Source organism: Bos mutus, chromosome 24 (assembly GCF_027580195.1).
Source record: "Bos mutus isolate GX-2022 chromosome 24, NWIPB_WYAK_1.1, whole genome shotgun sequence".
In the NCBI taxonomy this organism is placed as follows: domain Eukaryota; kingdom Metazoa; phylum Chordata; class Mammalia; order Artiodactyla; family Bovidae; genus Bos; species Bos mutus.
The window spans coordinates 52266319-52284799 of NC_091640.1; the positions used below are offsets into that span (position 1 = coordinate 52266319).

General features: G+C 40.6%; 1 protein-coding gene across 1 annotated transcript in view; it reads left to right on the plus strand.

Annotated features, from left to right (window-relative positions):
- DCC (DCC netrin 1 receptor) overlaps positions 1–18481 on the plus strand; it is an 877980-nt gene that overhangs the window by 15199 nt on the left and 844300 nt on the right. Inside the window, exon 2 of the mRNA XM_070361809.1 lies at positions 16954–17274. Coding sequence (XP_070217910.1) covers positions 16954–17274 — 321 coding nt within the window. The remainder of the gene's footprint in view (positions 1–16953; positions 17275–18481) is intronic.

Sequence of the window (18481 nt, forward strand, 5' to 3'; positions counted from 1 at the left end):
GGGACTTCCCTGGTGGTCCAGTGGCTAAGACTCTGTGCTCCCAAAACAAGGACAGGGAGATGGTCCTTTTCTCTTGTGGGTTTCTCGTGAAATTTTTCCCCGAGAAAATGATATTTAAGCTGGGATAAAAAGATGAATAGGAGTTAGCCAGGTACAAATACGAGAAGATCGTTCCAGGTAGGTAGAGTGGTGAGTTCTGAGTACAGACAGGAAGCCACTGTGGTTGAGACATGATGGTCAAGGCAGAGGATGAATATGATGGGGGGGGGGCAGGGGGGGTGGCACGGGGGAAGGGGTGCCAGGAGCCCAGCTGTGCACCATCCATGGTGGGTCACAGGTTCACATTCAGGATCTGGGGCTCCCTGCAAGAGGACTGCCCAGAAAGATTTAATCAGAGGAATGGCAAGCTCTGAATTTCATTTTATGTGATCCCACTGGTTGATAGGTGGAGAAGAGATAGGGGCAGAAGACTGACACCCATGGGCTGAATCTGATAAGGTGATACAGGTGGCTGGAGCAGAGACCTTGCTCCCCAGGAAACAGCCCATCTATTCCTGCTGCTTGCATAGGGAGGGCCCCCAGTGGATTGTTCCCCAGGCTGAAAGGCAATCTTTACTCAATAGGCTTTCTCTAATTAAAAAAAAATATTTTTTTAATGAAAAGAACGTTTTTTAAGTGGCTAAACAGCCTCAGGAACACACAAGTCACTGTTGGTGATACTCTAAGTGCTAGCTTTTCAGGACTATGAGTTACCCACACATCTTTTTTTGTTTTTAATCACTTTATTGAACTATGATTGTCATGCAAAAATCTATACTTATTTAATGTATACAACTTGATGAGGGTGGAGATAAGTATAAATCTGTGAGACTCACCACAATCAATGCTATAACCCATCACCTCCAAAAGTTTCTTCCCACCCTCTTTATTTTAAAAATATTTCTGTGATGAAAATCACATGGTAAGATCTGCCTTCCTAGCAGATTTTTAAGTGTACAATACAACATTATTAACTATGGGCACCATGCTGTACTGTCAGCCTCTAGGATTTGTTTATCATGCGTAACTGAAATTGTATGACCTTTTTGAAGCCAATGAACACCTCTCTCCTGCTGCAGCAGACCAGGCTAAACTGTGCTGGCTTAATTGCAACAAGAAAACAAAAGAAATGGGTTTTCCCTTCACCTTGAATATTTATTCATGTAGGAAGAAAAAAGCTAGCAAGATTGTTTTCCTTTTCTCTGAGGCCTTTTAGTAAATTACAGTATGAGAACAGCACGTGTTGTGTGGACTATCAGCAATTAGAAGAATATATTTTCCATAAAATCCTTGAGCACTGTTGGAACAGGTACAGCAGGAAGTAGGGGCCTGAGTCAGACCAGGGAGGGTCCTGAGGCAGTGAGGAGAAGGACAGGAAGAGAGAGGATGGAGTTCCTGGTCTGTGATCCGGAATTAGAGGCCTGTTAGAAGGAGCAAGGTTGCCGGGGAGCTACCTAGGCATTTACTACATGTGTGATGATACGTGTGAATGAATGAATGACTATAATGAGAAAGTTTACCCATGTGCACAGCCTATAGGCCAAATATTCTTAGTAAAATTTTGTAGCTGGTAAATCCAGAGGAATGCAGCTTTGAGGATGGGGAGTCTAGCGCAAGGGAGCAGCTCCAAGCCCTCATCCCCTTCACTGTGAGTCAGCAGAATTATCTTCTCAGAACAGGGATCAGAGACCACAGCCTGGAGGGAGGGCCAGGTTTGGCCCTTTGCTTCTTTTTAAAATAATGATTTGTACATTTTTCAGTGGTTGACTCTTTGGTTAACTGGTTAACGGTATATGTTTATTATTATTATTTTTCTAATTGGCGTATGGTTGCTTTACAATGCTGTGTTAGTTTCCTCTGTACAGCAAAGTATATCAGCCTAACTTTAAATCATCATAAAAATATATATATTAATATATTAAGTATTGCCTCTTGGCCAGACAGCTGAAAAATATTTATTATCTGGCCTTTAACAGAAAACAAAAAGGTGACCAAAACTTCCTCAGACTATTCAAGGAAGTATGGTCAATATGAATATTGATACTTGGACAGTAATATTGAGTAATCTTTATCATTCACAATCAAACTAAGACAATAAGGTTCATATTGTTTTTTACCTCTGTTTCTGATTTTCTTTCACTAATATAGGCAGTTCTAAATTGGTCATATTTTTGTCTATGTAAGTTTACTCAGTAGGTATTTATTTCTGAGATAGGTAAGGGCTACTAAAGACTGTGTGATCAGTTCAGTTCAGTCTCTCAGTCATGTCCGACTCTTTGCAACCCCATGGACTGCAGCATGCCAGGCTTCCCTGTCCATCACCAACTTCCGGAGCTTGCTCAAATTCATGTCCATCAAGTCAGTGTTGCCATCCAACCATCTCGTCCTCTGTCATTATCCTTCTGCCTTCTATCTTACCCAGCATCAGGGTCTTTTCTAATGAGTCAGTTCTTTGCATCAGGTGGCCAAAGTATTGGAGTTTCAGCTTTATCCTCAGTCCTTCCAATTAATATTCAGGGTTGATTTCCTTCAGTATTGACTGGTTTGATCTCCTTGCAGTCCAAGGGCCTCTCAAGAGTCTTCTCCAACACCACAGTTCAAAAGCATCAGTTCTTCGGTGCTCAGCTTTCTTAACGGTCCAACTCTCATATCCAAACATGACCACTGGAAAAACCATAACTTGACTATACTGACCTTTGTTGGTAAAGTAACGTCTCTGCTTTTAATATGCTGTCCATGTTTGTCATAGCTTTTCTTCCAAGGAGAAAGCATCTTTTAATTTCATGGCTGCAGTCACCATCTGCAGTGATTTTGGAGCCCCCCAAAATAAAGTCTGTCACTGTTTCCATTGTTTCCCCATCTATTTGCAGTGAAATGATGGGACTGGATGCCATGATCTTCGTTTTTTGAATGTTGAGTTTTAAGCCAGCTTTTTCACTCTCCTCTTTCACTTTCTCTGTGTGACACAGAGAGACAAATATGATTCATTTCTGTTTCCCTTGAGTCTGCAATATAATTAGAAATTCTCATAAATATGATATGTGATAGAAAGAAAAGAGCCATAGGAGAAATACCAATAACCTCAAATATGCAAGTCACACTATCTTTATGGCAGAAAGTAAAGAGAAACTAAAGAGCCTTTTTATGAAGGTAAAAGAGAAGAGTGAAAAAGCTGGCTTAAAACTCAACATTCAGAAAACTAAGATCATGGCATCCAGTCCCATCACTTCATTGCAAATAGATGAGAAAACAACGGAAACAGTGACAGACTTTCTTTTCTGGGGCTCCAAAATCACTGCAGATGATGACTGCAGCCATGAAATTAAAAGCTGCTTCCTCCTTGGAAGAAAAGCTATGACAAACTTAAATAGCATATTAAAAAGCAGAGACATTACTTTGCCAATAAAGCTGTTTAGTCAAAGCTACGGTTTTTCCAGTAGTCATCTATGGATGTGAGAGTTGGACCATAAAGCAGGCTGAGCGGAAGAACTGATGCTTTTGAACTGTGGTGTTGGAGAAGACTCTTGAGAGTTTCTTGGACTGCAAGGAGATCAAACCAGTCAATACTGAAGGAAATTAACCATGCATATCCATTAGAAGGACTGATGCTGAAGCTGAAACTCCAATACTTTGGCCAACTGATATGAAGAGCTGACTCATTAGAAAACACCCTGATGCTGGGAAAGATAGAAGGCAGGAGGAGAATGACAGAAGACAAGATGGTTGGATGACATCACTGACTCAATGGATATGAGTTTGAGCAAGCTCCAGGAGATGGTGAGGGACAGGGAAGTCTGGCATGCTGCAGTCCATGGGGTAGCAAACAGTTGAACACGACTGAGTGACTAAGCAACAAAGAGGCAGAATAAAGAGCTATCACTTGTAAGAGCTGGAACTGTCACTGCTATTCAATGAGACTTTCTATCTCTGCACATTTTATAAAATGAGAACCTGATGAGAATTAATGTTCATTATTTAAGATTTATAACTGGTTCTAAGATGTTATTGGACATTCCAGCATATTGGAAATCAAGTGAACTGAGTCCCTTTTAATGTAATGATTACAGCTCCTAGAGAAACCTCTGCCCTCTGTTTTGTTTGGTGTCTGTAGTAGGACTTGACCAGCAAAGAATTTACAAATGATTCAGCCTTGAAAACTTTCCAGATTACTTCCAACAGTGATATTCCAGACATTCAGATATGCGTGTTTGAAAATGTAGATATGGCTGAGTCACCCATTCCTTGGCCACCGTTTGGGCACAGCATGCCTTCAAGGCTGGCCCCCTCCTACTAGTTTGCTGGGTCTGAGATAACAACCATTGTAACTAGTAACTCATGCAAGACATATATCCATGCAAAATAGGCAGATATGTTTCTTCATCTTTCAGTTTCTTTTAGTTGAAGGGCACCTATATAGTTTCTTCATCCCTGAAGCTCACTTGGATCATGCATGTGTTGTATATAGAGAGAGTTCAGACTTCCCATTATGGCTTTGATCCTTTGAAGAAACTTCATCGGTGCTCTGCAAGTCATCTCCCATAGAATCTAAATCACCTTTGAGTAAAACAAATTGTTTGTGAGGGTCCTTTATTAAAGGCTGACCTCCTGAGTGGTTTAAGGCTAACTAACTCTCTGTTCCAATGTTGATGTTTCTCTTATCATTGTGGATTTTCTTTCTTGATGTACTTCATGAACTAAGCAGGGAAAGATCATCTTTCTGCTGATAACAAGATACACAGTTGATATCCTGACAAAAAAGAATGATAGCATTTTAGTTAAAAAAAGCAAAACAGAACAAAACACTATTCGGCCTTCATGTTGAGAAAACTGGACACTTATAACACAGAATGCTTTACCAGTATGGCTCCCTGCATTAGACTTTATACCACACTATCAACCATGAGCTTTGCTGAATTTTTAAGGCTTTCCCTGGACCTTTCGGACCTTTATGGAATTAATCCTTCAGATTTGTAACAGCAGTTTCCACAAGATGAATACTTTCATTTCTCATGAATCATAATAAAGCAGCCTGTGCTTTGTTGGCAGAGTGACCTCTGCAGTCTTTTATCTTCAAGAGAAAGATTAGACTGTCTCTCTATTTTATGGATAATGAGGTGGGTTGTTGATCTCTTGGCACCTTCAGTAACTGCACTTCTTTGTGCTCTCATATAAGTCTGTGATTAAACTGATCACTGTGTGATTATAGCAAATCTCTCCGTATAACACAAATTTCCCCTAAATTTGAGGGTGATTTTTTGTAAGTAGCAAAATTGACTTATAGACTTTTATAATATGAGAGCTGAAGACACCTAGAGGTTATCTGGTCCAAGTTCTTGTCTTATTGTTGAGGACCTTGATTCCCAAGGATGTAGCCCACACTCAGAGGGGCTTGTGAGGGACAGCGTTAGGCAAAGTACTCAGGTCTTCTGACTCCTTGTCCTGAGGGCTTTGTTTTGCAACAGTGGGCCTTTTTTGCTTATAAACTACACAAATTGCTCTACTGATCTACTTGGAGTCATCCTGGACTCTTTTCTCTCTTCAACAATCCATACCTAATCCCTCAGCAACTCCAGTGATTCTACCTTTAAAATCAGGTCTTGAATCTGACCATTTCTTTTCAAGTCACCCCATCTGATGTGGACTGCAGAACTAGCCTCCCAACTGGTTTCTCTTCTTCCAGTGACCCCTATCCTCACCACAGCAACAAAGATGAGTCTTTTAAAAGATATCTCAGCCTCAGCACTACCGGTGCTTTGGACGGGATGCTTCTCTCTTGTGAAGGGTGGTTCTGTGCACTGCAGGCTGGGTAGCAGCCCTCCTGGTCTCTTCCCACTGCAGCCAAGCACCACCCTTCCCAGCTGTTACAACCAGAAGTGTCTCCAGTCTCCTGGCTGGGGGCATGGAGAGGATGGGGTGGGAATATTCTGTATTAAAAATTACTGTTTTATAATATAAAGTGGACCCTTTCACATTCTTGACCAAAACTCTCCATGAGGTTTCCATCTTAGTCAGTGTTAAAGCAAAGTTCTTTTGCTTGTAAACCAGGTTTTACACATCTCCCTGGACTGCAAGGAGATCCAACCAGTCCATCCTAAAGGAGATCAGTCCTAGGTGTTCATTGGAAGGACTGATGTTGAAGCTGAAGCTCCAATACTTTGGCCACCTGATACGAAGAGCTGACTCATTGGGAAAGACCCTGATGCTGGGAAAGATTGAGGGCAGGAGGAGAAGGGGACGACAGAGGATGAGATGGTTGGATGGCATCACTGACTCAATGGACATGGGTTTGGGTGGACTCTGGGAGTTGGTGATGGACAGGGAGGTCTGGAGTGCTGCGATTCATGGGGTCGCAAAGAGTTTGTGACTGAGCGACTGAACTGAACTGTGATCTCTTGGCTTTGTCTCCCTGCAGATTTCTTCCCCTAGATACCTAATCTTCATCTGCTATGGACTGAATACTGTGACCACCCACCCCACACACCCTGCCACTCCCTCCCACCCCCAATACATATGCTGAAGCCCTAACTCCCAGTGTATATTTAGAAGTGGAGCCCTTGGGAGGTAATTGGTATTAGATGGAGTCATGAAGATGGGGACATCATGATGGGATTAGAGTCCTTATATAAAGAGGAAGAGAGGCTAGAATATAATCTTTCTCTCTTTTATATTATTACAGACCTGTAGATAAAACAGCAGATTGCTATGAATCAAAAATGAATAATTTCTTAGAAGGAAATGTATATAAATTTCAATAGTGGCTATCACCAGGTAGATAGGGTTAGGAGCTCGTATTATGATATTTGGTTTTATAGTTATATGTTCTTATTTGTGTATAGTAAACACGGGCAACTTGATTAAGTTTCTGAGAATTGATGGGTCTCTTAACAATGCATAGCATTCCAGTGCTTGTGAACTTTTCGCTGCCTTCTGGATGGAGAGGGATATTCCCATGCACTGCGTTCCCTTGCCTGTTGCCTTTTCTAAATACACTGGATAACCTTTCTCAGTGTTCCAGTTGACAGTTGCTCATTCTGAAAAAGCAACGTGTCCCCCTACTGATGAAAAACACAAGGGAGAAGAAAACCAGCTTCCATTTTACGGAAATGAGAGAGGGATTAAGGTTCAAATCCACGGCAGATTAAACAGCACATCAAAGTTTCTCTTTTTAGTGCTCATTTTGCATGAGGCCTTGAGAATGATAACCTAGAAGTCAGACAGTGTTACCTGTTGAGCTGAAAAATAATCCCATTACAATTTTCCCAGTATCACACAGAAAAATCAGGCTGTGGTTTAGAGATTTAGCTCCTGAAGCAGCAAAGGGCTGAGAGAGATCCTCTTCACTCTCACTTGGCCCTTATCATTTTTCTTTACCGTTAGATTTAGCCAGAGGACACTCAGTCCGTTGCCCGGGGCACACACTCCTTGCCCTGTGGAAGCCCTCAGATCTCTTGGCAAAGCCTCCACCGCTTTAGGGAAGAGGCCATGTGCTCAGAATGTCTGATGGGAAGCCTCTGTGTGGGATCAGTAAGAGATTTCTGCCGGCTTAGTTGCTTCTTGAACTTCACATTCTGTATTTATGTATCTGAATTTTGCTCCCAGACTTGTAAAGGGAAGAAGAAAAAAAAAAAAGAAGGATCACTGTGTTAAGAACAAATCGAGTTCAACAACCTTTCTACATGGATATTTGGTGATGTTGGACTAGGTCAGCAAGTGTCCTGACGCTAAAATCACTTTTTCTGATTCAATCACGGTACCTTTCTAAGAATTCCCTCTTCTCTGCACCTATGTCAGAACTAAGAAGGGATAGTATGAATACATATACTATTTCCCCACTTATGCTATGGCCTCAAGGAAGTTAATTTCATGGGGGATAAAATTAACAGGATGCCCAGTTAAGTTTGAAATTTGAACAAACAACAAATAATGTTTTACTGTAAGTATGTCCTATGCAGAGTTAATTTAATTCAAGCATCTGTTGTCTGAAACATGTGTATGTGTGTGTGCATGCTCAGTCATGTCTGACTCTTTGTGACCTCATGGACTGTAGCCCACCAGGCTCCTCTGTCCATGGGATTCTCCAGGCAAGAATATTGAAGTGGGTTGCCATTTCCTCCTTTAGGGGATCTTCCTGACCCAGAGATCGAACCTGCATCTCCTGAATCTCCTTGCATCAGCAGGTAAATTCTTTACCACTGAGCTACCTGGGAGCTCAGCTGGTAAAGAATCCGCCTACAATGCAGGAGCCCCAGGTTCAATTCCTGGGTAGGAAGAGTCCCTGGGGAAGGGATAGGCTAGCCACTCCTGTATTCTTGGGCTTCCCTGGTGGCTCAGATGATAAGGAATCTGCCCCCAGTGCGGGAGATTTCGGTTTGATCACTAGGTTGGGAAGATCCCTAGAGGAGAGCATGGCAACCCACACCAGCATTCTTGCCTGGAGAATCTCCATGGACAGAGGAACCAGGTAGGCTACAGTCCATGGGGTCACAAAAAGTCAAACACAATTGAGCAACTAACCACACAGAGCTACCTGGGAAGCCTGAAACATATATATAGTAAAATGTTGTTTACATGAAATTCAAGTGTAACTGATATCCTTAATTTTTATTTGCTAAATCTAGAGACTCTAATGGGTGAGAAACTTGAACTATCCTTTCAAAATTTTTCATTTTCATCCATTGCTTCCTACGTTTTAGTGATACTTAATAAATTCCCATAGTAAAATGCACTTGTGTTTCTTCCTATGAATCTTCTTGTGCCTTATTTATTTATTTATTTATTTTTAAATTTTATTCTATTTTTAAACTTTACAATATTGTATTAGTTTTGCCAAATATCGAAATGAATCCGCCACAGGTATACCTGTGTTCCCCATCCTGAACCCTCCTCCCTCCTCCCTCCCCAAACCCTCCCTCTGGGTCATCCCAGTGCACCAGCCCCAAGCATCCAGTATCGTGCATTGAACCTGGACTGGTGACTCGTTTCATACATGATATTATACATGTTTCAATGCTATTCTCCCAAATCTCCCCACCCTCTCCCTCTCCCACAGAGTCCATAAGACTGACCTATACATCAATGTCTCTTTTGCTGTCTCGTACACAGGGTTATTGTTACCATCTTTCTAAATTCCATATATATGCGTTAGTATACTGTATTGGTGTTTTTCTTTCTGGCTTACTTCACTCTGTATAATAGGTTCCAGTTTCATCCATCTCATTAGAACTGATTCAAATGTATTCTTTTTAATGGCTGAGTAGTACTCCATTGTGTATATGTTCAGTCACTAAATCATGTCGAAATTTTGTGACCCCATGGACTACAGCACACCAAGCTACCTTGCCCTTGGACTTTGGACTACTATCTCCTGGACTTTGCCCAAACTCATGTCCGTTGAGTCAGTGTTGCCATCCAAACATCTCATCCTCTGTCGCCGTGCTTCCTTCTCTTCCTGCCCTCAATCTTTCCCAGCATCAGGTCTTTTTGAGTGAGTAGGCTCTTTGCCAGAGAAGGCAATGGCACCCCACTCCAGTACTCTTGCCTGGAAAATCCCATGGATGGAGGAGCCTGTAGGCTGCAGTCCATGGGGTCACTAAGAGTCAGACACGACTGAGCGACTTCACTCTCACTTTTCACTTTCCTGTATTGGAGAAGGGAATGGCAACACACTCCAGTGTTCTTGCCTGGAGAATCCCAGGGATGGCGGATCCTGATGGGCTTCTGTCTATGGGGTCGCACAGAGTCAGACACGACTGAAGCGACTTAGCAGCAGCAGCAGCAGGCTCTTTGCATCAGGTGCCCAAAGTTTTGGAGCTTCAGCTTTAGCATCAGTCCTTCCAATGAATATTCAGGGATGATTTCCTTTAGGGTGGACTGGTTTGATCTCCTTACAGTCCAAAGAACTCTCAAGAGTCTTCTCCAACACCACAATTCAAAAGCATCAATTCTTTGGTGCTCAGCCTTCTGTATGATCCAACTCTCACATCTGTATAAATTCCATAAAACCTAATTCGTTTCTGATTTCCATTTGTTAGTAATACAAACTTGAAGTCAGTTGACTTGAACCTAGTCTCTAGGAAGGGTTGGAATGCACACAATCTTTTAAATATATGACCACATTTTCTGACAAGTATTTTGACCATGTATCTTATCAAAGTAGGAAAAAAACATTGATACTTCACAGAAGCCCCAGTGGTCATTGGTTTTGGTGCTTTGGTGACATATGCTTTCTCTCCCTGAGCTGGCTAATGTTGAACATTTTGCATTAATATGAAGCATGTAAAGTATACCTCCAGGCTGCAGTGGAGAGAGTGCTAGTGTGGTTTTGACCTTCTACAGACTAAGCTGGACTGAGGGGCTGGTCAACCAGGCAAGCGTTTAAGGTTCCACTATTTTAAAAGGCTATAATTACACTGTGGAGGTAAAATGTAATGAAATAATGTAATTTGATAAAGAGTACTCTATTTACCTAAACTTCTTTTGCAAGATGATTGTAGCTATTACAGTGATTCAAAAAAGAAATCTTTTGACAGTTCTATGTGTGAACAACCAAGAATATTCTAAAAGAAGATCCTAAATCTTCAGTTGATTGTGATATAATTTTTATTTTGCTGAATGGAGTATGGCCATTTGGGGTCCTGATAACAATAAAGGGAAGATGAGATGTTGTTACCTATAGCCCTCTTTCTTGACCTTTTCCTTACTAAATTCCAGCCTTTTAAAGGTAAACATGCAACAAATATTAATATGTGTTGAAATGGTATTCAATGATTTGCTTTCCTGGATTAGCCCTGTAACTTCATTTCTCTACGTTGAAATGGTATTCAATGATTTGCTTTCCTGGATTAGCCATGTAACTTCATTTCTCTATTCATCATTGATGATATTGCAGAAATTCTCCAAATATGCAACATTACAACAAGATAGTCCAAAAAAAAAAAAAAAAAAAAATACAAAGGTCTCCAACTATAGTTCAGGCCAGGGCAAGTTTTGGAGAAGCAGTTCTCAAGCTTTAGTGAATGTGAGCATTTCCTGGAGGCTAACTAAAGCTCACACTGTGAGCCTCTGCCCTGCAGTTGCTGACCGACCAGGTGTGTCTAGAGTGTGGACTCAGATTGCGCTTTGTAACAAGTTCCCAGGTGGGGGAGCTTTTGCAGGTCTGGGGACCTTAGTTTAAGAATGACTGTGTCCGAATTTATATTCTGATATCCTAAACCAGTAATGTTCATATTAATTAGGGGGCCTGTTAATTCATGGTTTTGTTTTGTTTTTTTAAATCCCCTCTTCCATCACACAGTCTCATAGGTATTATAAGCTTCCACTGGGGCTGATAACCAGAGTGGCAATTGCACATGTAAGTGATGTTTGATCAGTTGAAAATGGATTATATTCCATCATCCATAGAATAGTTTTCATTTCTTTCAATGGAGGTATCTATCTTAACACAAGGCAAACAGATGCAGTAGAATTTATTTCTAAGAAGAGATAATGATGTTAAGATTTGGGGGTTGATTACATGAATTCGGGGATCCACAGAACCTCCACGCATTCCAATGTGAAAGTTTTCATCACTTGGAGGATAAAATTATGCATAGCAAGTTCTATGGGGATTTATATGACATTTTCTAATCTTCAAATCTTTTTAGGAGTGTCTTTTTACTTCCATGCTATTTGTCATAAATTTAAGTTTTAGCTCTTATTGCTTTAACCAGAAGCTCTTACACATTGGACTTAGAAAGAAATTTCTGACTCCATAGGGAATTATTTTTCACACTTAACAATGTTTGATATTGTAGATGAAATGTCATACCTTAAAAATCCATTCTAAGTTAATCTGCCTCTGTGACTGGTCTTTGAAATTAACAAGAAATTGATAAGGAGAGCAAGCACAGAGGGACTTAACCTTACAGAAACATTTTTACTACTACTTGTTTGATCATTTTGGTCAGTTTCTAAAACACACTAAGGATCTTTTCTATCTCTAGATACTCAATTAATATAAGCCTGGAATATCCCTAGCAGTGTTATCTCTGATGTTTATTTATGTTTAACAAAGCTAAAGCAAATAGACATCACTTTCTCCTTTGTGAAGCAATAGTCGCTTGGTTGTGTCCGACTCTTTGTGATCCCATGGACTGTGGCCCACCAGGCTTCTCTGTCCATGGAATTCTCCAGGCAAGAATACTGGAATGGGTTGCCATGCTCTTCTTCAGGGGATCTTCCTGACCCAGAGATTGAACTAAGGTCTCCCACATTGCAGGCAGATTCTTTACCGTCTGAACCAAAGGGGAAGAAGCCCGCTTAAGAGGGAACCTTTTATGTCTTCATTAGGAAAACACTGAAGGTTTTGCTGTGCTGGTATCTGCTTATTATCAATTATCTTTCAGAAGAAGAAGGAGAAAAAGAATAATATCCAACAACAATATGACACTCTATTACTTTTTCTCAGACTGACACAGATAAGAAACAGTACCAGTTAGTTAGATGCATATATGGCTCTTGGCTTAAATGCTGCTTCTGCTGCTGCTGCTAAGTCGCTTCAGTCGAGTCCGACTCTGTGCGACCCCATAGACGGCAGGCCATCAGGATCCGCCATCCCTGGGATTCTCCAGGCAAGAACACTGGAGTGGGTTGCCATTTCTTTCTCCAATGCATGAAAGTGAAAAGTGAAAGCGAAGTTGCTCAGTTGTGTCCGACTCTTAGCGACCCCATGGACTGCAGCCTACTAGGCTCCTCCATCCATGGGACTTTCCAGGCAAGAGTACTGGAATGGGGTGCCATCGCCTTCTCTGGCCTAAATGCTAGCCAAGGAAGATTTAGGAATCCTCCCATGATAGAATTTGGAGGGAAGGAGGGCTGGATACTCATTTATTCTTATCACAAACTCTGGTATCAGACTCTGGAGTCCAAGTTTCTTAGTGGATGGACTTTTGGTATTCTCAAGTATATCTCTCCAAATATGATTGCCTTACATAATTTTATAGCAGGCCCAAAGGATTGCTTCTTTTATGAAGCAGGGCTGGAAAATGTTACTACTTGATGGTTCAGTAGAATGACCACTGGGATCTTAAAGAGAAAACCAAAACACAGCAAAGAAACTTCTCTAGTTGGCTTTCTTCTGGATGAAATTCTTACCATTGTTATTCTACTGTAAAAGCTTCTGTAAAATTGTAGTGTGTAGCTTTCATTTGATTCCTTAAAAGCATTTGCTTTCCAGTTATCTCTTTCACCCATTTCCAAGGGGATCTCTGTGTTGTGCTTGGTTGCTCAGTCATGTTCCACTCTCTGTGACCCCATGAACTGTCGCCCGCCAGGTTCCTCTGTCCATGGGGATTCTCCAGGCAATACTGGAGTGGGTTGCATGCCATCCTCTGGGGGATCTTCCCAAACCAGAGACTGAACCAGGTCTCCCGAATCATGGGTGGATTCTTTACCATCTGAGCCACCAGGGAAGCCCAAGAATACTGGAGTGGGTAACCTGACCCTTTTCCAGGGGATCTTCCTGACCCAGGAATTGTACTGGGGTCTCCTGAGTTGTAGGCAGATTCTTCACTAGCTGAGCTACCAGGGAAGCCTACCCTCATCAAACTTTGCCCAAATTCCTGCCACAGCTCTTTGCACTACAAGTTCCATATGCTATTTCACTTATTTGTTTTCCTCAGTTTTAATATTTTTCTTTCTCTTCTCCTGCATTAAATCAATGTAGTTGATTTCACATTGATTTCTAGATAAAACAATCAGATAAAATTATTCCATAAGATATGAGAGTGTTTAAAGTGAAAATGTTAATTGTTCAGTCATATGTTTACTCTTAGCAACCCCAAAGACTGTAGCCCACCAGGTTCCTCCGTTCATGGCACTCTCCAGACAAGAACACTGGAGAGGGTAGCCATTCCTTTCTCCAGGGAATCTTCCCAACCCAGGGATTGAACCAGGGTCTCCTATATTACAGGCAAATTCTTTATCATCTGAGCCACCAGGGAAGCCCTTAGTGATGATAACTGGTAGGCAAATCCCCCTGAGAGGAACTAGTATTCTATGAGAAGAGGGAGGAGGGTAGCCTAGATTGAATTCAGTGTAATTATCAGTGAGCCATTTATTGAGCCTGTGCAAGGAGATGGAGACAGCTTGTGCCTAACATGGGCTAAAACTTTGAAACCAGGATAATTGAAAACAAACCTGTTATTTCTCAACAGATTCTATTTCTTGGACCATGTCCATTTTTTTTAAAAATGAAGGAACTAATACAAGTTGCTTAAAGCAGTGGGGCACCTTTATCCCAGACTCATACGTTCAAAATGCAATTGTCGTAAGGAACGCAAAAGCTCAAACTGCCAGCCAACTGAAGGGGTAATTGTACTGAAGAAAAAGTTAATCTTTATTTAACTTTCCTAAATTATGTACTCAAGCACTGCAAACTGTCATAATCTCCTTGTTTCAAATGAAGTGGATTATTTATTTGTGATAATGGGCACATATGCTCATTAGCATGCTGTCATAAACAGCTGTATTAAATTCATTATGTGTTCTGTGACATAAATAAGGTGTTCAGCATGAGGTTGTTGTTTAAAATATAGGCCCCGGGAAGAACAAAAAAGCAATAAATGCTTTTAATATCGTTGCCTGGTCTTGAATTCTAAATTTATTTCTGCCTTATTAATGCTACTTGTATGGAAATTGCAGGTGTTACTCTAGTGAAATATCTTGACATTTAAGGACATTACAACTTCTTTCTACTTTCTCATCCTTGGTGTATCTCTCTCTGGCTGTTCACTGTTGACACTTCAGTATGTTTAGAACGGCATTCATTTGATGAATATCTTCGACCCATCCTACTTCTGAAAGTTTCCAAACTGTATATTGACTTTGAAGATCATCTAATTCAACATCCTCATTTTTCAGAAGCAACTGAGCTTCTGAAGACCTAAAAGGCTTGTTTGAGTTACACATCTTTAAATACTAAAGCCAGGACCAAGGATTAAGTGTCCGGGCTCCTCTTGCAGTATACCAATGCTTTCCACTAGAGGAATGGGCAGCGATCATTATGTTGGTAACACTAAAACAGCCTGAGGGCAGGACGATTGTACTGGACAGTGAGGGGACCAGGCTGTACCTTTTGGGATATTTTTGCCATTATAATTTGTGGTTGACACAATGCTCACTGTTATCTTACAATTTATATTAATGTGAGCAAACTTATAGCTGCTTTCTTTGGGTTCCTGACCTAGTTGGATGAAATGAGTGTATGACAATGAATGATGGGCAAATTTTGACAGAATAAGTAAAGTAACAGACTTATTTTGACTGTGAGGTTCAGGAAAAATAGGTTTGTGGGAGCATGGCAGAAAAGACCATGGAGAAACAGAAGTTGTTCAGCTTTATCTTTGCTGGTAAATGAAGTATTCAAAGCTGAGAATATATCTGCCCATTAGTGCTAGTATGGGTCCGTCCTTTATCAGAATATTGATTATAAGCAGTTTAGATGCCTGCTTTTTAAATGATGAAAAACTGAAACATTTTCACAAAGTACAACAAAAATAGTTCTCATCACAGAAAAATTAAGGAAGCTAATGATTATTGTCCTGGGGAGATTGAAGCTAAAACAGAACTTAGAGGAGGTGATGTTTTTAAAGAAATTAAATGCTGCCTCAAAAGAACAAGGAGCTCTTACAAAGATGTGTTCTCTCTGCATTGTTACACAATGTGATTCAAGAGCAAAATGAGATTAAATGGAAGCAAGAAAATTTAGTTAAGACTCTAAGGACGATTCAATATTAAAACAAGATACCTAGGGATATTGTAGATTCCATAGTCCCAGAGATCATTGAAAATGAAATAGAATGTAATTGAACTTGAGTGATTTAGGAGTACACCTTTTGGAGCCAAGGGTCAACCCCAATGACCTCCTAAGACCTCGTCCAAGTCTTTGATTCAATAACCAAGTATTCTGGCAAGTGCTGTTTTCCAGCCCTGGAAGGAATGCACTTAAACTAACTATACTTGTTCTAGCACCTCCAGATTCTTAAACAATCTTCTCTTCTGTCATCTGACTTCTTATATTCATGTATGTTTATGAAAAAAATTCGAACTATAATATTCACCTAGTCTTCCCGGCTCAGGAGCAACATTTGGATGCAAGTTAAGATACATCAGGGATTTGTGACTTTAGGTGGTAGCTTTATTGTGTTTTGCTTCTGCAAACGGGATTTTTTACCTATTTAAAACTCACCTGAGCTTTGTTCTAAATAATTTTTCCCATCCTGTTTGGGGTTGATTTTTCTGTTGTAGTTATTAATGGAATACCATGTCTGAATGGATTTTGGGGGGATAATTTAATCAATAGTATAATCAGAATGCAGAGATAGAAATATCCTCAAATCTTAGCTGCCCCACCACTAACCATTACTGCTTTAAGATACCTAGTTTGATTTGGAAAATTTATTGATCTCTTCTAAATTTTCAAGTATGGATTGGTATGTGATGATAGCCTTGCCTAGATTTCTGTAAATTCTTAATTTTTCTTATTATTACTTTTGGGACCAATAGTTTCTTTAGCTGTGGTTATCTCAGTTGGACACTTTTCCCCTTCTTTAATACAACATCCTTGCTTTTATTTACTTTTTTAAGTCTTTATTGAATTTGTTACAATATTGCTTTTGTTTTATGTTTCGGTTTTTTGGCAAGGCATGTGGGATCTTAGTTCCCCGAGAGAGAGTGAACTTGCGCCCCCTGCATTGGAAGGTGAAGGTTTAGTCACTGGATCAAGAAGCAAGTCCCCCTTTGTTTTTAAGTTTCACTTTTTCTTGCACGTTTTTCAAAGACCCAGATTGTTTGGAAAAAGTTTTGTGAAGGCCAGGGCTTGCCTCGTGAGATCTTTTACAAGAAGTGAACGTATTTCTCTGTGCTTTGACGTTCCAGCTTTCCAGATCAAGTCTTTCACATCCCTGCGCTTCCTGTCGGAGCCCTCGGATGCCGTCACTATGCGCGGAGGGAACGTCCTCCTGAACTGCTCCGCGGAGTCTGACCGGGGAGTCCCCGTCATCAAGTGGAAGAAAGACGGCATCCACCTCGCCTTGGGAATGGACGAACGGAAGCAGCAACTTCCAAATGGGTCTCTGTTGATACAAAACATACTTCACTCCAGGCACCATAAGCCGGACGAGGGACTTTACCAATGCGAGGCATCTTTAGGGGACGCTGGGTCAATTGTGAGTCGGACAGCAAGAGTTGCGGTAGCAGGTGAGTGGGTGTTTCCTTTTTTTCCTCTTCCTTTTCCATCTCTTCTTTTTACTCCCGTTTTTTGAGATTGAAAAGAAATGACTAGTCTTTGAGGAAACAATGTATATTTTTAAGAAAAAGAAAAGTAATGTAAAAATATGTATGCTTATTTTCTGGTAGTCCTGGTTGACTTTTTCTCTGAATTAACTTGGAAAATAGTAGAAGAATCTCAATAGTAAAAGAATCTCAGGTTAATCTCATTAACATGACATTATGAGATTTTCCAAAACAAAATTTCATTCAAGTTGATCCAACACTTAGGTTGAAGGGAAGTGTTTTCACTAATAGAAAAAAAAATTCTAATTAATTCCATTTACAATGTCACTAATGATGAAAATGACATATGATGAAATGATGAAAATGACTCTTGTCCATCAAGTCGGTGATGCCATCCAACCACCTAACCTCAACCAGATGAGGTGGTTGGGTGGCATCACCAACTTGATGGACGTGAGTTTGAGCAAACTCCAGGAGTTGATGATGGACAGGGAAGCCTGGCGTGCTGCAGTCCATGGGGTCGCAAAGAGTCGGACACCACTAAGCAACTGAACTGAACTGAATGATGAAAAATTGGAGTTTGTGCATGTGTGTTCTTGTTTTTATTTATTTGTTTGTTTTACCTTTATTTTTTTTTTAATTTTATTTTATTTTTAAACTTTACATAATTGTATTAGTTTTGCCAAATATCAAAATGAATCCATCACAGGTATACATGTGCTCCCCATCCTGAACCCTCCTCCCTCCTCCCTCCCCATACCACCCCTCTGGGTCGTCCCAGTGCACTAGCCCCAAGCATCCAGTATCGTGCATTGAACCTGGACTGGCATCTCGTTTCATACATGATATTTTACATGTTTCAATGCCATTCTCCCAAATCTTCCCACCCTCTCCCTCTCCCACAGAGTCCATAAGACTGTTAGTAAGCCAGAAGGAAAAACACCAATACAGTATACTAACGCATATATATGGAATTTAGAAAGATGATAACAATAACCCTGTGTACGAGACAGCAAAAGAGACACTGATGAATGTTTTACCTTTAAAGCAGTGGATTTTATTTTAATTATGTTGGCTACAATATGTAAATCTCTAAATGAAAAGTAAAAATTTGATTAGTGCCTCCAAATATCTTTACACTTGATAATGTATTGACTCAATAACTGAATAA